The 21,713-nt window shown below is 40.8% G+C and overlaps 2 protein-coding genes across 2 annotated transcripts in view; one reads left to right on the top strand and one right to left on the bottom strand.

Moving 5' to 3' along the window:
• LOC101846028 (ubiquitin recognition factor in ER-associated degradation protein 1) overlaps positions 1-4,437 on the bottom strand; it is a 13,926-nt gene extending 9,489 nt beyond the window's left edge. The window contains exons 1-2 of the mRNA XM_005107121.3: positions 4,278-4,437; positions 1,412-1,529 (exon numbers count right to left, since the gene is read on the bottom strand). Coding sequence (XP_005107178.1) covers positions 1,412-1,529; positions 4,278-4,280 — 121 coding nt within the window. The 5' untranslated portion in view covers positions 4,281-4,437. The remainder of the gene's footprint in view (positions 1-1,411; positions 1,530-4,277) is intronic.
• Positions 4,438-5,310: 873 nt separating this feature from the next.
• On the top strand, positions 5,311-20,134 carry LOC101847139. Its single transcript, XM_005107126.3, has 12 exons — positions 5,311-5,506; positions 7,790-7,935; positions 8,356-8,625; positions 10,046-10,657; positions 12,089-12,237; positions 13,076-13,286; positions 13,547-13,751; positions 14,420-14,527; positions 16,029-16,145; positions 18,028-18,100; positions 18,883-19,042; positions 19,918-20,134. Exons 2-11 carry the CDS (start codon positions 7,831-7,833, stop codon positions 19,025-19,027), a joined length of 1,995 nt encoding a protein of 664 aa, XP_005107183.1. The 5' UTR covers positions 5,311-5,506; positions 7,790-7,830; the 3' UTR covers positions 19,028-19,042; positions 19,918-20,134.
• Positions 20,135-21,713: the final 1,579 nt, after the last annotated feature.

Below are 21,713 nucleotides of genomic sequence, written 5' to 3'. Positions count from 1 at the left end.
CCCCTTTCTTTTTTTTTCTTCCTCTCCTCTTTTCCACACTCACTCAATCCAGACTCTAATTTCTATAATTAGCATTTGACACAATTCCCACTTTAAACAGTGTTATGAGAAGTGAGAAGTGCAATGAAGAGAAGGGCGTTTCATATTTGGAAATTGTTGTGTGCTATATTGATTTATCTAATGTGCGCGTGGGTGTGTACAGTGTATAATATCTGATTCTAGACTTGATCTGCACAGGACAGTGATACTGGTAAGGTATCAATTAACATTTTGTTATCCCAAGGGTTTCTTAAATTGCACATGGTCAGTTCATGTCGAGTTGTCTGGGTGTGTGTAAAGTAAGCCTTTGAGTCAACCACAGGTGGGGAGGGGGGGGGAGAGAGAGAGAGAGAGAGAGAGAGAGAGAGAGAGAGAGAGGAGGGGGGGGGGGGGAAAGAAAGAATACAACGGTTAAGGACAAAATGTACACCTTTGACATCTATTCACATTTTTAGCTACATTAAATGTAAAAACTTCACCTATATAATATAAGCGTGATGTATCTATTTCCTTATCACTTTGTCGCCTCATCTCGCTGATTGTTTACCACCCAGTTTCTTTGGATTTTCCCCAAAATATGACGGCAAAGTGTTAAGACTTGAATCCAAGAAGTAACTCATTTTGTCAGCACGTTTCACAAATGTAAAGTCCATAAAAGTACTTGTCAGAGGGACAAAAGTCACACTCAAGTGCGCTCATTCAGCATCAAGTTTAACAGTATATTGATTAAAAGGGAAAAAAAAATATTACAAGAAATGTTGTGAGTGAATCTGCTCTGGAAACGCAAATTGTAAGATCACGCAGCGGCAGATATGTACATAAAAAAACAAAGAAAGAAAGATCATATAAAAGAAGTTTTTTACCACCTAGCATTTATAGGCTTTTGCCAGAAAGAGCATAGATGTGTGTTGCTCTTAGGGAATGTACCTATATATAACTCCAAAGGTCTTGTAATTAAATTCCTGCATGTGTTTGAATGATGCATCTGATGTGAACGTACATTTTGTCAGCTTTAACTTCTCTTTTCATATTGAATTTTAATGAGAGTAATATAAAATTAAAATTTTATAAGTATACCTGCATGTGTTTTTACGACCCTTTACAGCCAAGAAAAATTTCCCCCTGGGATAATAAAGTATTACCTTATCTTATCTTAAACCTGTTAGAAAAAGAAGAGAAAATTTTCCTCCTGTTTCTTGAACTCAAAGAGCTCCGTAAGGGCTGTCCCGAACTGTATGGACTATAGTGATTATAAATGCCATCAACATCATCCCTAACACATCTATAAATAATTAACTAACTACAAACATTACTTTGCTGATATGTAATTTGTACACAGAACAAACACACATAGATAGATTGGCGACATTACTTTTTCCTCCTCTCTCCACATCCTCCCTGTCTCCCAGCATGGTAACGCTGAAACATTTGTACGTTGCCTGAAACGTGCGTCCTGCTGGAAAGTCAGGGAAGGCATTTCCAAAACTGAACTGTGAAAAAAAAAAAAAAATCAGAACAAAACATGTTATAAAAACATCAATAAGTTTGGAAGATAGAGACCTCCATTCTTCTATACTAGCTCTAATATATCATCATATCATAAAGGGAGTTACATAGTGATTTGTGTTTTATCTATTCGGACTCCGGTCCGTAAAAAATGTTTTATCAATTCGGACTCGGCTTTTAAGTGAGTTATAATGTGAGTGTAAGGAAATTACATAATATAACCGTCGTCAGGGGATTTTATGTAAAACCAGAATTAGAACTAGAATTACCAACTAGGACGGTGTAATTGTGTCAAAAGTCAAAAGACTGCACTCTCATTGCCCAATGGCAGAGTCTAAATACACGGTAACAGACAACTCAGGGTATTTCCACCACCACTACAGCATCATCATAATTACTTCCACCACCATTTGTATTTCCACATTTAATTTAATTTTGTTGTGAGTTGTTTTTCTGTAAATATTTTTTATAATCACATCGCACAAAATCTACAGCCGTGGCCTCTTCCCCCAGCAAGGCGAGAGTGTGATATCGCTACGCACAATCTCATTGGTCGACATAGTTAACTTTGCCCCCGGCAAGGTCAACTCAATTTGGTTGTTCTGTTCATACCGAGACGAGCTCGGTTCATACTAATGGTGCAGGGAGGGCCAATTTAGATAGATCTAATAACTGGATATTAATATTAAAGCTCATGTCTCGATTGTTATAATTAGATCTATCATTGAACAATTTTTCATAAATGCTGGAAATATGTAGGAACAAGGGATGGAAGTTGGAACGGAGGTCATGCTGGACCCAATCCAGAGTCCAAAAATAATTTTGGTCTAGAATCTAATCGGACTCGAGTCCGAATAGTCACTTCGTTTAATCAATTACTATTGTGTAGACCTAAACTTCCTTGTGACACAACTAGAGAATCTACTACGTCATAATTTACAGATAAATAAGGTCTACACACTAGATACTATAGTAATCTAGATCTAGTAATGCAGAGTTAGTTATCCGGACTTCTATGATTTTTGGTTTCCGAGCCTTACTCAAGTTAAAAATAGTCTTTAGGAAAGACTCTACACTTAATAATAGGTAGATCTAGGCCTAAGTCGTGCTCTTTAAGGTACCTTATTTTAATTTTAACACTTTGCCCCCACAAGACGCCGATCGGCGATGGCAAGAAGCCGTCCCTTTTCCCCACCAGCGCCGGTGATATAGCGTGTACTGCACTTGTATCCTGGTCTGTTGAGATTTAGTGTTGCGTGCTCGAGCGTGCTGCGTGGGTGGAAAGTGTTATAAGATATCTTTGTAAAAGATAACGAAGTGAGTCCGAATAGAGAAAAATTATATTCGCACTCTGAATTGAGTCCAGCATGACGTCCGTTCCGACTTCCGACCCTTGTTCCTGAATATTTCCAGCATTTACGAACTTTTAAAAAATATTATAAATAACAGTCGAGACGTGAGCTTTACTGTCTAGATCTAGATCTTTCTAAACTGGTCCTCCCTGCATCATTAGTAAGAACAGAACGAGTAAGTTGAGTTGACCTTGCCGGGGGCAAAGTTAATTATGTCGCGTAGCGATCACGCACTCTCGGCTTGCTGGGGCAAGAGATGTTGGGAAGAGGCCATGGCTGTCGGTTTTGTGCGATGTGATAAAATTTTTTTTTTAGGAAAAACTATAACACAACAAAATAAAATTAAACATGTTGTGGAAAGACAAATGGTGGTGGAAGTAATGATGATGCTGTGGTGGTGGTGGAAAGACCCTGAGTTGTCGGTTACCGAGTACTTAGACACTGCCGTGCTAATGAGAGTGCAGTCTTTTGACTCTTGACACAATAACAGTCCTAGATCTAGAAGGCAATTCTAGTTCTAATTCTGATTTTACGTAAAATCCCCCCGATGACATTTATATTTATAATGTAACCTCCTTACACTCACATAACTCACTTAAAAGCTGAGTCTGAACAAATAAACCTTTTTTTCAGACACGAGTCCGAATATATTAAACCCATATTCGGACTCGAGTCCGAATAGAGCTGGCCAAAAGAAATAATAGCATTTGTATAGTGAATATCCCCGCTCAACAGCAGGCTCTATGCGCTTTACCCTATTTTATTACCCCAGCAGACCATAGAACACTCCGAAACATTCTCAGCTTCCCGGGAAGCATACAGTGCAAGCAGCTGTAAGCACTCAAACACTAACAAACTGACAAGATCTTTCGCTGTCTATAGCCGGGTACCCATTCCCACCTGGGTGAAGTGAGGAAAATTCGTGTAAAGTGCCTTTCCCAATGACGCAACGTCGGGTCCCTGACGGGATTCGAACCCAAGACCTTACGGTTGGGAGTCCGACAGCCTAACCACTAGGCCACAGACGCCACTAATCCATCTAGATCTAGATCTATACGACATCATTTCAGGCCTACTTTTAAATAGAGAGGCCCCCAACTCTTAACTAGATCTAAATCTAAAAATAAAATAAAAATCCCACACACCACAGCCACGGGCCACACACACACAGGCCGACAAAGTGATGACTTGAACTAGATTTTTTCAAGATCTAGATCTAGATCTAGATCTAATCTAGATATATAAATCTATATCTTATCTATAATCTAGATCTAGATGACTGACTGCTGACTAGAATCTTCTACTTCTAGATTTCTAGATCTAGATCTATGTAGATTAGATCTATTATGAATCGATGCAAAAGAGCAGAAAAAAACTCACCATGATCCTTGCTCTCAACTGTTCTGCCTCCAATCAATTGTCTTTATCAACACGCTTGACGTCTTATTCAGGATCCTTCTCTTTCAGTTTCAACTCGCAACTTGAGTGTTTACAAACGAACCTCTGTGATGATTCAGCAGTGTTCCCAGATCTATCCCGATTGCCATTTATTTACGGTTCAAATATCTTTAAAAAGCACGCTAAAACTTTAAACAAAACCACCCGGATCTAATTGAATGGCGAAGTAAAATGGACTCGATTTACTGTAGGAAAAGAAGATCAAAATTGGTAAGACAGAATGTAACAAACGCATGTGAATTAGAGAAATGTTTTAATTTTAAAAAATAAGTGTAACAATAACATAATTAGTAGTTTGGCTGTCATTCTCTCAACTTGCTCTAAAAAAAAAGTGTGTTCCAATCTGGACAAACAAATCCGGAAGCCCTCAGCTATTTAAAAATAGATCTATAATCATGTAGGCCTATACAAAACAAAATCATGTCTTCTTTGGTAGACAACAGAGCCTTGTACAAGTCCCTATTTTTTATTTCCCTAGGAAACCTTATTTATGCATACACACGCTCCCCCAACCATTCATGCCTTCTAGGAAATATATAGTTGCATAAACATTCTTACTCTTATTGTTTTACTTTCTCTTTCATGGTCCCATGCCCATTATTTTGTACTGAAGAATACTGAAGGTTTCCTTATAAAAAACCCCCCACAATAACAACATTGAAACCCATCTTGAAAAATGAAATTAAAAAACAAACAAAATACAATCAAAACAACCCCCATAAATACAAGAGTTACATACAAAGACAAAATGCAGAGCCACAATGGAATTAGGTCTATAGTTTGTTTCGCCGCCTCGAAAGCGATTCGTTATTTTTCGCTTGTGGGAGTTACGGGTACTTGGTTTGTAATAACATTGAGTAGTTTTTTAGTTCGTCTGTTTTTTTCTTTTATTTCTCATAGATCTGTTGGTTAAGTTCTCATAAGGCAATATTTTGCTTTTTTATGAGTACACAATAACTAATAGATCTAAATTGCCCATAATATTATAGAATAAAAAGTATTGCCACTGCAACGCGATAGGTGAAATTTTGTTTCGTTAATGACTTATGACTGTTTTCGATGAACTCTGAGATAAGATGATTATCGACAATCTTCTCATATCCAGGAAAATAAGTTAGTGTTCTTTTTTCACTTTGAGCCGTTAAAATCATGTGAGTATGATGGCTTTTCTCTCTTATTTAGCCGTTTATGTATTGGTCACTGTATTTATTCTCCTTTGGCTCCCAACCGGATCCCTTAGTTCTGTTTCGAAATCAAGATTCCAGTATTTCCAGCTCTCTGTATTATATCCTGGAGCCAGAAGTCAGAGAGACGCACTCTGCCTGAGTGATGACTTGTTGTCCACCTCTCCTCATTCTCTATCATCACTGATCAGGGTCTTGTTTTGTTTTGACCCTATTTTGAAAAAAAACCCCCGACCTGTTTATGAAGCTCTCATATTTTGTTATAGTTATAGTGAGTATCCATACCGTCGTCTCAGTTCCTCTTTTATTTTTGATATTCTCGACTTACTTGTTGAGTTAAGTACTGTACTAACTGTAGACTGACTGATGTTGTAAGTAAGTTGTTACTGTTGTAGGCCTGGATTCTCTACTGTTGTGTTCAAATTCAGCCTTTGATCTCATTGTGACCAATTGTAGTAATAAGTAATGTTATTATTAATTATGTAGTCATGTCCAGGCTGAAATTTTATCAGTAAGGTAGGCCTAATAGGCCTTTTTTTAATTGTAATATAAGAAGCGATTAAATAATGTTGCAGTTTGATCTCACATAAAAGGCCACCTGTCTATTCTCACCCGGGGACCGGGGTGAGAATAGCTCGTTGTTAGGGCTCTCACCTGGGGTGAGAGAACGAGCCTTTTGGCTTTTCTCACCCGGTGTGCGTTCATTATCCATTATGATACGTAGAAGGCCTACAGTGTAAACAAATGTTCCAGCGCTCTTGTGTTGAAAGCGTGCAATTTTGTCTGCCGGCAGTGGGAGAGAAAGAAGGTGGGGGGGAGAAAAAGATAGGGTAAATTTTTACTTTCACTCCCGCACACAGTGGCACTGTTTCAGGGGTCAAACTGCTGTACTGTTTGCTGCAGATCACACATATATAAAGCCACTAAAACTGTCGCAAATCAATTATTTTCAAGACAATTTCAAATCTAACTGTAAAATATCAAATTATGGGTGTAAAAACAAGGGGGCATGCCCCCCTGTAACCCCCCAAATTTTCTTTTACCCCAGTGGGGCAGGCCCCCTGGAACCCCCCGATTGGTCCAAAGCATGTCTATCTCGGTTAAAAACAATCAAATATTTCAAAAACTATTAATTTGCGACGGAAATGAAGTTGATATTCGTGTTCAGTGCATCAATATTTAGTAGAAAATAGACAACTGGTAGCTGAGTGTGAGACGGGAGGGAAAGTAAAAAAATACCAAAGATAGGGAGAGAGAAGGAGAAGGCTAGCGAGAACTTGCGGGCAAAACAAAATGGCGACCGGCGCAGTTTGGCTCGATTCGAAAAGTAAAATAGCCGTAGATCTTTGTAGATGACCAAATTAGTTTACTTTTTCGGCTATTATAACATTATTAATTTTTTTTTTTCCATTTTTATCATCCACACCGATAGTGAGAATAGTCACTTCCATAACAAACAAAATTATAAATCGGACCATTTGTCCAGGAGCTGTGTACTGTGTGTGTATTGTGATTTGAGTTTGCTAATTTTGCTTCAGGAGGAATTCCGTATCGAGCAACCAGTAATTGACAGTATGAAATACAGTAGAATAGAGGCAAAGGGTTAGAGGGTTTTTGGTAGGGGTTGGATCAGGGTTTGGGCCTGGGTTAGATCTCTTCTTTGAACTATAAAATTCAAATTTGATGTTTGTTGGGGGGGTCATTCGTCGATCCAGTTGTTGTTGTTGTTGTTGTTATCGATCCCGAGGTCATTCGTCATAGAAGTCCTTCCTTTGGTTCCCAAATGTCATGACAGTAATGAGACTAAAGTATAGAGGGAATATTTAGGCAAACAATGACACAAATGGTCGGTTAGTCATAGTACTCATAGCGTGTTTAATAATCTTTTATATAAATAGCATTTGTATAGAGGGCATGATATTATTGATATCCCTGCTCGACAGCAAGCTGTCTATAGATGCGCTTTACAGTAGAGCCAAGCTGGGATCTGATCTCATTCAAGTTGGTGGTTGGTGGGTGCTCTGGTGTGGTTTGCTTTTCTTTCCTCCTCCTCCTATCAAACATCTATTGTCTTGATTTCCCCTCCTTTTTTGTGTTTGTTACTACTCTCTTGTAACACCTCTAATCTTCAGCACTTATATGACCCTATTGTGTTGCAAGTTCCGTAAAACACTTACTAGAACTAAAACGATCTCATTCATAAGCAAAAAAATAAATTTCTTTGTTGACTATCTTATTGTTGTCCTGTAGGTTGCTTCATCATGATTGAGAAATAGCAGGGAGTAGCGGCCATGACAGAGACAGATCAGCTGAGCAGGATGCGGGGCGTGAACCAGGCAGAGGAGTCTCCGGGGAGACCGCCTGGGCGCCCCATGCGGCAGCTGGAATTCCATCAGGTGAGATGTTGTTCGTTGTACAGGTAAATTGTCTTTCTTTCTCTGGCATCTCTATGATGTGTCACGACGCAGTGGAATCAGGCGCTCGTCAATTTTTGGGCATGTAGACTTTTATTGGTATCATCTTAAAGCTCGTTTACTTGTATTTAATTTGGATGACAAAACTATCCATATCTTAAATGTTCAAGTCGAGATATTTCAAATGAAGGAGATGGGTGGGTAGTTGGCGGATGCTCTGATGTGGTTTGCTTCTTCTTTCCTATGAAACATCTATCGTCCTTATCTCCCCTTCTTCTTTTTTATGTTTGTTACCCTCTGGTAACACCTCTAATCTTCTGGCGCTCATTTGACCTTATGCAGTTGCGAGTGCCGTAAAACCTCTACTAAAACTAACTAATCTTTGTCCTGTTTTTGTGACAGGCAATGTCAGATTTTCGACACATGTTCCCGGAAACGGACGAGGAAGTGATAGAAGCCGTTCTGAGGACCAACAACGGGATGGTGGACGCGACGATCGACCAGCTCCTGACCATGAACATTGACACGGAAGGTAACGAGGAGGACGAGGAAGACGACGACCTGCCCGATCACGTTTTGATGTCGGTTGAGCGAGATGTGCAGCTGCAGCAACAGCAACAGATGACCCAGTCGACCTCCAGACGGCTGAGCAGAGAAGCCCGGGCAACAAGGGTAGGTTGTTTGGTTGCTGGGGGGGGGGGGGGTTCGGTTAACTCTTTGTCTCCAGCAAGCTGCTCCCAGCTGCTCGCGGTTGGAACCCCTGTGCCGGTGAGCCGCTGACAGCAACTCGGGCTCATTCCTTTACAACGACTTCAACATCAAATTACTTTTCGGCAATTGCCGAAAACAGGTCTCTTTTACGTTAAGTTCATTCATTAGATGAAGAACTATCAAAATAAGTTTGCTAGTTTTGATTTAATGACCCATTTAATGACGTTTTTGTCACTTTTAGACTTGGCAGAAGTTTGCTTAAATTTTTAAAAAGTGGATCATAGATCTGGCAGTCTTGTTTGGATTATCATAATGTGTGTTGAAATCTCCAGAGACACTTAATGCTCATCATGCATTTTCAGATAATAAAACTTTTTTATTGTGTCTCGAGGGTTGAAAACAGCAGGTGTGAATCATCATGTGGGATGTTCCACTTGACTGGCCTTAGTGAGAATCTCTCTATATTATATTTGTGAAAGTTCGTCACTTAAGCCGGCTAAAACTTCCGAACCACTTATCTTTCGAATTTGAAAAAAATAATGGCGGTTTAGCCTCATTCAAAGGGTGCACAGTTGTACTGAGGAGCCTGAAGTCACTGTAGTTTAATTTTCAGCTTTTCATTAGTTTCCTATAGGTCTAATATTGGGAAAGTCCGTCTTGTAAGACGCTATTGTAAACAAGTGAGGCTTCCGTTCTCATGGAGTGCCCACACTGATCCCTCAATGACTTGACAATCAATTCTTTTGAGTCCGTTCATCGAACGGGAAACCCAGCTAGTGTATTATACTTAAGGCTAAACTTGGCTGGGGGAGATGTTAAAAATGCAAAAGGTCCTCTCTTTTCTCAATTCAAACAGTTGAGAATAAAAAAAGTTTTTAGTGGACTTCATCAAGGATAATTCAATTCATCTGGGACTGAGGTCAACATTGCTGTTTCAAGTTTGGTTTCCATGTTTTTGTAGGGGATTTTGTTTTGGGTAAATCTATGAGGAAACGAGTGAGAAAATCTTTTAGTATAACGGGATGATCAAAGTTCAAACCGTGGGTGGTTGGCGGGTGCTCTGGTGTGGTTTGCTCCTTCTTTCCTATCAAACAACTATCGTCTTTATCTCCCCTCCTTCTTTTTTGTTTGTTACTCTCTTGTAACACCTCTAATCTTCGGCACTTATATGACCTTCTTGTGTTGCAAGTGCCGTAAAATTCTTACTAAAACTAAAAGCTCAAACTTGTGTACTGAGATGACTAAAATTCAAGAAAGTTTCTCTTTGAACGAATAGTTCTTTTTTTTAACGAAGGTTTTTTCAGAAACTGTTTATGAGTGACGGCAAAGGCCAGTCCAAGGACTTTTAATAAATATTTTTTTTTACTGAAAACTTTTCCAGAAACTGTTGACGAGCGAGGGCAAAGGCCAGTCCAAGGACTCGGAGGACTGCCCGCCGTCGTACACGGAGGCCGTACAGTCACACCTGACCTCCCACCACCACCGCAGCAGCGCTGGCGGAGGCAGCAACAGCCGCAGCCGACACCGCACGCCCCCCAGTGCGTCTGCCGCCGCCAGCAACGGCCACCTGTCGCGGCCCGCGCTGGGCACCATGCAGCATCTGCTCGACCTGGGTCCCGACACGGCCCCGAGCGCCTCGCTGGCCGCCGTCGGCCCGCCTGCCGCGCCGCAGTCGGCTGCCAACTCCGCCAAAGGTCACCACTCCGGCCACCACCACTCCAGCCACCACCACCACCACCACAATACTCACCACCACCACGTCTCCCGATCTTCCAACCACCACCGGCGGCGCGCGGAGTTCTCGGAGAGCTCCCCGCACAAGGTGCGGCCGGGCAGGAACTTGCTGGCGTCTGCGTCCGGCAGCCAGCACGAAGCCTTGCCAGAGGATATGTCCTTCAAGCCCCAGAGGAAAGGCTCGGTGGACAGTAACAATTTCAGTTTGGACGGGAGCGGCGAGAAAAGCTCGCACCGCTGGAGATCTACGTACAGACAGGTAACAATGTTTCTGTTTCCCCTGTCTTTCTATCTCTTTTTCCTATTTATTTACGCATCTATTTTTACCTCTGCCTAATGTCTCTTTTCCTATTTGCCCGATCTATTTTTTCCCTCCGCCCTTCTCTTTTCCCTGTTTTCTTCCCATCTCTTTTCCCCTTTTCCCATGTATTTTTCCCTCTGCCCATCTCTTTTTCCCTTTTCCCCATCTATTTTTCACCCTCTTCTCATCTCTTTTCCCCTTTCCCCATCTATTTTTCTCCCTCTTCCTATCTCTTTTCCCCTTTTCCCCATCTATTTTTCACCCTCTTCTCATCTCTTTTCCGCTTTCCCCATCTACTTTTCTCCTTCTTCCTATCTCTTTTCCCCTTTTCCTATCTATTTTTCCCTCTGCTCATCTCTTCTTTTCTCCTTTTCCCCATCTTTTTTCCCCTCTGTCTGTCCCTTTTCCCCTCTGCCCATCGCTCTGTTCCATGTCTTGTTTGGCTCTGTTATCGCTCTGTTCCATGTCTTGTTTGGCTCTGTTATCGCTCTGTTCCATGTCTTGTTTGGCTCAGTTATCGCTCTGTTCCATGTCTTGTTTGGCTCTGTTTTTGTCTATCCTGTGTGTGTATAGCTTTCTTACATGCTCATCACAAATGGACCAGAGGATATATACAAGCAGTCCCGTTTCCTAATGACTGAATATATGTGCATCTTGTCTTTCTTCACACTTTTATGTATTATAATGCAGTTTGAAATATCTAGCTCTCATAACGAACGAGTCCAGAGGATGATTGAGAGAATATGACAAACGTTCTGATTGAGAGAATATGACAAACGTTCTGATTGAGAGATTATGTGGCACAATGCGGTGGAAGGAATCAGGCTCTCGTAAATTATTGGGCATACGGGGTTGATGGTATCAACTTAAGGCCTGTCCATTTTCATTGCTTTGGGTGAAAATTAACATCCATCTATGTGGAATAGAAGTCGAGATATGAGTGATTGAAGGAGGTGAGGATCGTCTGGCTTTAAAGGTAAAATTATCGGGAAAATGGCAGCGAAAGTTGAGTTATTTTCTTAGCTTGAGAGTCCGTGGAAACTGAAAATTTACATTTCTTCTGCCTCTAATCAATGTTTTTCTGTAAAATCCACACAGAAATTTGCTCTTTAATGTCCATGAAATGTGTTGAACTAAAAACAAAACTTCGATAAAAATTACCGAACCTGCGGGAAAATGCCAATTTCTTGACTTTCATTATTTTGACGAGCGCCTGATTTCACCACGCTGCCTCACATATGACCATCCATGTGATTGAGAGAATATGACCATCTATGTAATTGAGAGAATATTATGACAATCTATCTGATTAGAGAATATGTTACCATCTTTCGGACCGACAGAATATGACCATTTGTGTGACCGGTTTGTATCATTGCGTGTCCTCAGCAAAGCTCCGGTGGAAAGAGGCCAGCGTTTAGAAACTGGAACCCGCCCATGCTGGGCACTTTACCCGACGACTTTTTGCGAATCAGCCCATCCCTGTCCAGCTCTGGCCCTGCCCGCTACGGTGGAAAACACGGCCCTCATTTGCACAGGTGTGTACGTCGCTTGGGGTTTCTATGTTTTTATTACCACCTTCTTTGTGTGTAGTATGTTAGAGAGTACTTTTATTTTGTAGATTTACCCCATAGGTGACTACAGGTGCTCAGCTGTGCTTTGCTCCTTCCTTCCTATCAAAAATATCTAGTTCTTATCTCTTCTCCTTTTTTTTCTTTCTCTTGTAACACCTCAAATCTTCAGCTCTAATATTACCTTATTGTGTTGCAAGGGTCGTTAATCTCTTACTAAAGGTATACTTAAATACCCTCCCCGCCCCCGCCCATCTCAAAGATCTGTTAACTTAACAAAAATGTTTTCTGAACTTTTCTAAATGCGAAAGTTGCACGTCAGTGATAGTTGCAGAAACAATTTTGCAAGGGTTGGTTCTTGTTTTGGGCAACTGTTGTACTTTTTTCTGTCTTGTCTTGTCTTTATTCCTGACCATGAGTGTCTTCCACAGTGTCCTTTGTGGAAGTCTTGGAATAAACTAATTAACCCTATCCGTACATCGTGTTTTACTATCATATCCATATGACATGGGGAACTCTGTGCCACCACTTTACCCTATCCGTACATCGTGTTTTACTATCATATCCATCGACGTGGGGAACTCTGTGCCACCACTTTCAAAGAGGAAATTTACTCGTTAGTCCGATCCATACGCTTCGCTTAGCAGTCTGTCAAAATGATTTTTTGAGAAATACTGAAAGTTTCAAAGAGATCTTCGTACTAGAAGTATTCTAAAATGTGAAGAATACAACCCCGGGGGTATGTAACAAAATGGCCCCAGGGTGTATGGATAGGGTTAATGAACTCTTTTTTTTTCCTGCTCAGAGCAATGTCTGCGGTCGGGCCAGAGCGGCCCCAGTTCTACCCTCTCTCATCGTCGCCGACGTCAGCGATTGGTCAGGGGTCCAGCACCGTGCCTCATAGTCAGTCCACGCGGCACCGGTCGTCCACCCACAAGCCGCACCGGTCGCTCTCCTTCGCCGGACACACCGGTCAGCAGGGTCTGCCCAAGAGATCACAGACCTTGCACCCTTCGGTGAGTTTGCTTACTTTTGGCACGCACACGTACGTGTCTACGCACACACACTCTTACGCATGCTCACAGACGGGTGAAATTTGTAGATTTTCTATTGATGCCATATTCTTTAACTATAACCTGTCTTTTATTATTTCATACTTATAAATTGTAAAAACTTTACCTATAAGCGTGATGTATCTATTTTCTAAAGACTTGAATCCGAGATGTAACTCATTTTGTCTACACGCTTCACATTATGTTTCGTTCTTGCGGTCTAGGGTTTGGCCCAGCACGAGTTTAGCTCCGACATCCTACAGGAGAGGTTCAAGGAGAACGAGCGGCGGCGCCGCATGACCTCTGGCGACCTTGACCCCGACCTGGCGCAGTACCTGGAGGACGAGCGCCTGGCCATCATGCTGCAGAACAGCGAGTTTTTACAGGAGCTGCGGGGCGACCGCATGTTTATGATGACCTTGGAAAGAGGTAGGAGATGGCTTGTCATGTTTTCCACAGGCTTTTTTTTTTCTTTTTCTTTTTTTTTCTTTCTAGTTCAACACTTTGAAGAAGAAAATTGGAATGTGGAACACTAAAAGCTTTGCATTGTTTGTTTATATTTGTTTTAGTTCTAGGCTTTCTAGGCTATCAAGGCACCCCGGAAATAGGGGGTCACAAGAGTGTGACAAGCATACAAAAGAAGGACAGGAAACATGACGATAGTAAGAAAAAGCAGTAGTTCCCAGTACCACCCCCCTCCCCCCTCCCGCGCTCGCACTTTAAGGATACTAACACAATTTGTGATAATATTGATTATGAAAATAAAAAATCAAATTCTATAGCGTCCACCTCTGGTACTTCACAATAAAATATGATTGGGGGTGGTTGGCGGGTGCTCTGGTGTGGTTTGCTTCTTCTCTCCTATCAAACATCCATTGTCCTTTTCTCCCCTCCTTTTTTTGTGTTTGTCACTCCCTTGTAACTCCTCGAATCTTTGGCACTGATAAGAGTGATATGACCTTATTGTGTTGCAAGTGCTGTAAAACACTTACTAACCCTAAAAAGAGAAGCAGGCAATCAAAATGTTTTGAGTTTAGCAAGTGATATTTTCTCTCCTTTCATTACCTAATTTATTTGGTTCTTCTACGTCGTTTCAGATCAGCGAAGTGTGGAAACGGAGAAGACTAAGCCGGACCCTCCTCCTGCAGAACCAGAACCTGTCTCGGCGCCGTTCAGCCCTGACGAAAATATTGACAATTTCATAGGTATTTACTGTGATGATGTGCGTTGTACTCTATTGTAAAGCACTCAGATCCCCCCGGAGCAGTGCCACTGACTGTAGTGTCTTTAGGCCATTCCCAAAGGGGGGACATTTCTCGTTCAAGCATAGTAGAATTGTAAATGGGCTGATTCATGTCACGCTCATAACTGTGCCTGATCTACAACAGGGAACTGCTGCTTTTTCTTTCCTAATCCTTACTATTGTCATTTTCCTCTACTTCTTTTGTATGTTTGTCACTCTCTTGTGACCCGCTATTTCCGGGGTGCCTTGATAGTCGAAGCAGACTTTGTGCCTTTGAAGCTAGAGAGGAGAGCAGAGTAAGTCTGATTCCCTGTAAAGACTTCTCTGTTGACATCCACCCCTTGGCGCTCATATGACCTTATGCAGATGCGAGTGCCATAAAGCCCTCTATTTATTTTTTTAAAAAGCACTCAGAGCCTGTTTACTTTAATCGGTGTTGAGTGATATATAAATGTCATTTATTATTATTATTACTATTATTATGATGTGAAAGAATTGCAACTGGAATGTTATTTACGTGGATGTGTTTTCTGGCAATGGCTCACAGAATCCTACAGTTCTTTTTTTTTTTTTTTTTTTTGCTGTCGATTTTTTTTTCTATATGTGAGGCATCGTGGTGAAATCAGGCGCTCGTCAAAATAATGAAATCGAAGCAACTGGCATTTTTCTGTCGTTTGACAATTTTTATCGAATTTTTGTTTTGTGACTCAGCACCTTTAAGGTCCATTTAAAACCACATTTCTGTTTGGATTTTACTGAAAAATATTGATTTAAGACACAGAAATGTTAATTTGCAGTTTGTAAGTACTCTCAAGCTTAGAAAGTCGCCAATCACAAATATCTCGACTTCTATTCATGATAGATGAGTACTCTTTTGACTGAAATCAAGGCAAATGAACAAGCTTTAATTAAGATGATACCAATTACTCCACATGTCCAAAAATTGACGAGCGTGTCTTGACATATTTACTGTGATGATGTGGAATGTTATTTACGTGGATGTTTTCTGGCCACGGCTCACAGAGTCCTACAATTCTTTTTTTTTTTTTCTGTCGATTTCTTTATCTATATTATGGGCATTTATTCTATGGCTTGCTAAATGGTTGCTTTTGAGGACAAGCGGGCCGACCCAGATTTCAGGGGTTTCCAGAAATCTTGACCTACACCAAAAGTGGGCATTATAGGAGAAGTTTGGTTTCATTGGTGTGTATATTTGTTTTGGTTATAAAGAAAATTCACCTTGTCTTTTAAAGAGACTGAATAAGGATCCAAAAACTTGTAAGTTCGATTTTCTTCGAATTTCCAGAAACAGCATTTATCTTATACTTTTTTAGCTAAGAATCTTACACTTTTTGTGGCCAGTGGGGTTGGCAGCTCTGTCATAGCGGTTATTGTGGGTTGATTGCAAGATGGAAGTCTGAAGTGTGTGGAATGATTGTGCGATTCCTTTATATTCTTCACAGAGGGCTATGGCGATGATCGGCAAGACACTCTCGAGGCTTTCCCGTTCAGCCAACAGTTACCTCCCCCTGTCAACGAGGACGTGGAGTTGAGGAAAAAGTTGAAAAATATGAGCAGAGGTTGGTCTTGTGAATGTTTGTTTCTGCATTGTCACTTCTTTACCTTAGAGGTACAAAGTTCTATCTTGACATTTTTGGCCGTTTTTGAGTCACTAAGACCTTGAGGTCAGAAACCAAAGTAAATGTTCTATCTGATCTATCAAAATCGTAAGATTATATGGTCGCTTTTAAGGACAAGCAGGCTAACCCAGATTTCGGGGGTTTCCAGAAATCTTGACCTTCTTCAAAAGTGGGCATTGCCCTACCTATAGGAGAAGTTTGGTTTCTTTGATGTGTATCTATTTGTTTGGTTATAGAGAAAACTCCCCTTGTCTTTTAAAAAGACTGAATAAGGATCCAAAAACTTTAAAACTTCGATTTTCTCAAAACAACATTTTTCGTGATAGCCCCCTTGTGCTTAAAAGCGACCATATGGAGTTGTTATCAAGATATTCAAAGAATTACGTTGGTAAAAGCTTGACGTGGTGTGAAACGCAAAATCTTTGATGTCAAATTTCTCAAAACTAGGTACTGAGCAGATAGAACTTTGTATGTGTTTCTGAGGTAGCGATAATTTGTAAACACATTGGGAATTTTTCAAACTGGAAAGACTGTGTACACTCTGACATTGATCGCGTAAAGCGTAAATGGAAATTCTACGTGGACAAAAAATATCTAGAAGTATGGTCCATTTCTTTCTGTTAGGAAAAAATTTTGATCATTTGTCTGTGCCTCTGAGTAACGTCGACAACAGTAGGTTTCTTTTTTATAATAATGTGAGGCGTGCTGACAAAATGAGTTGCTTCTCGCAATCCACAAATGGAGATATTGGCCAAAAATCGACACAGGGGTCAAATTAGTAGAATTTCTATTGATGCCAATTCTTAAACTATAACATTCCTTTTATTATTTCATACTTATAAATTGTAAAAGCTTCACCTATAAGGATGATATTCTGTTTCCATCAGGCTTGAATGGGAGAAGTAACTCATTTTGTCAGCACACTTCATATAATATGTAGTCAAACTGGAAAGATTTGTGTATACACTGACCTCATTCAGAGTACTAGAAATTCAGGATAGTTATTAAGTATTCTGTCAGCATGATGATTTCAGTTTTCTTTCTGGTAAAACATTTGGTAAGTTTGGGGTTTTTGAATAATGCCTCCGTGCAGCATTGTCAAATGTAGGTTTTTGTTTTGCTTTTGAGTTGTCAGTTTTTTGTGCCTTTATTTAAAATGTACTTTTTATTTTTTATGTGGTCTTTGACTGGAGACGGTCTTTGACTGGAGACGGTCTTTGACTGGAGGCGGTCTTTGACTGGAGACGGTCTTTGACTGGAGGCGGTCTTTGACTGGAGGCGGTCTTTGACTGGAGGCGGTCTTTGACTGGAGCCGGTCTTTGACTGGAGCCGGTCTTTGACTGGAGACGGTCTTTGACTGGAGGCGGTCTTTGACTGGAGGCGGTCTTTGACTGGAGGCGGACTCTTATGAAATCATCATGTTTTAATCTTTAGTGCGATTTATTCTCTGTGTTGAGACCTAATCATGGCTATTGTGTCTTATTCTGTGGTGTTGTTGGCTCACAGACGTTTTTGCTCATAACTGTGCCTGATCTACAACAGGGAACTGCTGCTTTTTCTTTCCTAATCCTTACTATTGTCATTTTTCCTCTACTTCTTTTTTTATGTTTATCACACTCTTGTGACCCGCTATTTCCGGGGTACCTTGATAGTCGAAGCAGACTTTGTGCTGTTGAAGCTAGAGAGGTGAGCAGAGTAAGCCTGATTCCCTGTAAGGACTTCTCTGTTGACATCCACCCCTTGGCGCTCATATGACCTTATGCAGTTGCGAGCGCCGTAGAACCTCTACTATAAAACTAAAACTTCTCCACTTGTGTTTCAGCGTCGAGGAAGCAGTTTGCCGCTCTGGCCAGGAGGTTCTTCCTCAAGAGGAAGAAGAAAACGGCTCAGCAAATGTATCCTTTGGGGTAGTCGGTTTTCTGTTTGGCTAGTGTTCCGACAGGCCTATCCTTCATAACCCTTTTTGTGTTATTTTTGTTATAGTTGTTCTGTGCCTACGTCTGAATGAAAATTGTCTGTGTGTGTGTGTGTGTGTGTGTGTGTGTGTCTGTGTGTGTGTGTGTTGCATGAGAAGAAAGGAAGTAGTACGAAAGGTTTTGATAATGGGTATGAAAGGAAGTAGTACGAAAGGTTTTGATAATGGGTATTCCAATATTATTTTTTGAAATACGCTATGTAAATGTTATATATTATAATATTATTATTATTATTAATGTTCTGATTACTCTGGTGTAAATTAAGTTAGTTCTAAGTGGGTGGTTGGTGGGTACTCTGGTGTGGTTTGCTCCTTCTTTCTTATCAAACATCTATTGTCCTGATCTCTCCTCCTTCTTTTTTTGTATTTGATACTCTCTTGTAACACCTCTAATCTTCAGCACTTATGTGACCTTATTGTGTTGAAAGTGCCGTAAAACTCTAACTAAAACATAAACTTAAAGAATAAAGTTCTGCTGTGTGTATACTAGTGCTGTGAGAAAAAATAAAACAAAGTAAATCTGTCTTTTCCTATATAAGTTAATACTTGGTACAAGAGTTTAAAGTCCGATTCCCTGTAAGGACTTCTCTGTTGACATCCACCCCTTGGCGCTCATATGACCTTATGCAGTTGCGAGTGCCGTAAAACCTCTACTAAAGCAAACGACAAAGTCAGTGTGACGATTCCTTGACCACGCCACAGCCTGAAGGAGTCTCAAGCTCCGTCCATGGCTAATCTTTTGGACGAGGATGACGAGAACGACGATGTGGAGGAAACGACCAATGGCTACGATGGTGCAGACGCGAGTGGTGTGTCGGAGTCTTACGATTCCTCACGGCACAACTAGGCGCAATGTTTGGAGGTAGGCCCGTATACTTTTTACAATTTGGTGGGTGGTTGGCGGGTGCTCTGGTGTGGTTTGCTCCTTCTCTCCTATCAAACCTCTATCGTCTTTATCACCCCATCTTCTTTATTGCGTTTGTCACTCTCTTGTAACACCTCTATTCTTCAGCACTTATGTGACCTTATTGTGTGCCGTAAGACACTTACTACTAAAACAAAAACTTAAAAAGTTTTGTTACTACCAATCCAAATTATGCTTGTTTGTGTGAATGATGCTATACATTTGTGTGCAAAAAAAAATAAAAATGGACGCTGTCTCATAATTGTCAACAAGATAGACAGTTTATAGGAAAATTATTTTGATGAATAAAATGGAATGAATAAGGTTGTTTTTTTTTAAACTCAGAAAATTTGATGTTATATAAGGAGTTAAGAAGTTCTTTCTTGGAGGAAGTTGAAAATGGTCATAGAGGACAGACATCTAAATTGCTGAAGCTAGATTTCAGACTGGTCAAAATGAATGAATGCTCAAATATTTTGACAATGTTGCATTGTGTTTGGAAGTTCAAAATAAAGGTGTGAAATGTACTAAAAGAAAATTTAACTGGTACATAACAAGCGAGTTTTTGTACGTTTTAAAAAGTATAAAATGAATGCTTAAAAACCCATAGTTATAGAATTGTTATGATTTCAGCATGAATTTGACCCAAAAAATGTTCTGTTTTTTGTTTTTGTTTTTTAGATTTATGCATGTCGTAGCGATACTGAGCTTTAGAGCTTTTGTGGTGTGTGTGTGTGGGTTTTTTTTGTAAGCGCCACCGAGCTCTTTTTGTGCATTCTACCGCATTATAAATTCATTTATTATTATTATTATTATTATTATTATTATTTCAGCTGATTTGACTGGTGCAACAGCCCAAAGTGCACAGACGGTGAAGAGAAGACATTTGCAGCGGGGAAGAAGTCTCTCATGGCAAATGTAAAGTCGGGGTTTTGAGGCTCTCCTGTCCTGTATGCTGGAGTCTGTCGGAGCCGAGGCCCGGGTGTTTGTGTGTGTGTGTGTGCGTGTGTGAAGACCTGTGTGGTTACCTGTGTCTGTGTGTGTGTGTGTGTGTGTGTATGTGTGGGTGTTTGTGTGCAGACCTGTGTGGTTATGTGTGTGTGTATGTGTGGGTGTGTGTGTGCAGACCTGTGTGGTTATGTGTGTGGGTGTGTGTGGGCAGACTTGTGTGAAATGGCAAGAAAACAGCAATAGAAATGCTGGGGCATGTGAGTAATGGTGGCTATTAATTAATTAATAATGTTTGCTGTCTTGTCTTTTTTGCTCGGGAGAAATGCTCTTTGAATAAGGTCCAGAGGAGGAGGAAAAGATCACAGTATGAACTTTTTTTGGTGTTTTTTTTTTACTGTTTTTATCTATTGATATGAAATTGTGAATGCCCATGCTGCTTACTGCCACCCCATGTTGCTAACGTCGTATTTGAAACGACAAAACGGTTATTTTAAGGCCAGCCTGTGTATTGTATTGTGTATTCTGTTGATGGTCATTGAGATGTGAAATGCTACCGTTTGTGGCATAGAAGGTACTTCACAGCAGGATCGGGTTGACTGCGTTTCTTTCCTGAAAAATTTCTTAGTTTGAATTCTTTTCCTATTTATTTTTTTAAAAATTTGGCACGATTGCTCAACACAAGGTGAGGTTTTAAACAAAAAAAAAATGTAAGTGTTTTACACCCTTATTGACTCAGTTTAGGTCATTAGGAGCAGGCTTTGATCCTCCTTGTTATCAGCGCCAACCTCGAGTGGGGAAGGATACAACCTGCCAGTAGAAAGACGGAGGTACTCGATAAAAATTCGTCCTACTTTGGAATGGAACTCAGGTGTCTCGTGCGTGCGGTAACGAAGCATCTAACTGCTACAGCACAGACGTCAGTGAGTGTAGCGTAAGCTGTTGTCGTTGGGCAATTTATTCTGAGTATATTTAGCGAGCTGTTTAGCTGAGGTGTGTTGGACTCCTGTGTAAAATCTCAGACCAGCAGAGCCGCTCACAGGATATGATATAGAGTCAGTGGCTGGTTTGAAAATGCGTCGAAGCACGTCTCTTTCCTTTTGCAGAAAGATTTGACCATTTTTTAAAACCCTTGTAAACCTCCACCACCACCACCACCTATTTCACATACCCCCCTGGGGCGGTGCTACTGACTGAAGTTAATTTAGGCCTTTCCCAAAGCGGGGACATTAACCTGTTCTTATGCACAGTAGAATTGTAAATGGACTGATTCATCAATGTCATGATCATAACTGTGCCTGAATTGCAACAGGGAACTGCTGCTTTTTCTTTCCGCATCCTTACTATCGTCATTTTTCCTCTACTTCTTTTGTATGTTTGTCACTCCCTTGTGACCCGCTATTTCCGGGGTGCCTTGACAGGCAAAGCTGACTTTGTGCTGTTGAAGCTAGAGAGATGAGCAGAGTAAGTCTGATTCCCTGTAAGGACTTCTCTGTCGACATCCACGCCTTGGCGCTCATATGACCTTGTGCAGTTGCGAGCGCCGTAAAACCTCTACTGAAACAAAAGAAATGACTCCTGGCTGCCCCTTTATATTTAGACTTGATGGACATGATTATTATTATGTTTTTTTTTCTGGTTCTGCCTCTTCCTCTACTACACCCTAAACTGTATGGAAAGT

Source organism: Aplysia californica, unplaced genomic scaffold, assembly GCF_000002075.1.
Source record: "Aplysia californica isolate F4 #8 unplaced genomic scaffold, AplCal3.0 scaffold00577, whole genome shotgun sequence".
NCBI lineage: Eukaryota > Metazoa > Mollusca > Gastropoda > Aplysiida > Aplysiidae > Aplysia > Aplysia californica.
The sequence above is the reverse complement of the archived record's forward strand: the minus strand, read 5'-3'. Positions and strand labels throughout refer to the sequence as shown.

Excerpts from the sequence above, each read along its gene's own strand:
- LOC101847139 (XM_005107126.3), top strand. The coding sequence starts at position 7,831 with ATGACAGAGACAGATCAGCTGAGCAGGATGCGGGGCGTGAACCAGGCA. Across the intron at positions 10,658-12,088 it reads GGAGATCTACGTACAGACAG|CAAAGCTCCGGTGGAAAGAG; the intron begins GTAACAATGTTT and ends GCGTGTCCTCAG. Across the intron at positions 18,101-18,882 it reads AAGAAAACGGCTCAGCAAAT|CCTGAAGGAGTCTCAAGCTC; the intron begins GTATCCTTTGGG and ends ACCACGCCACAG.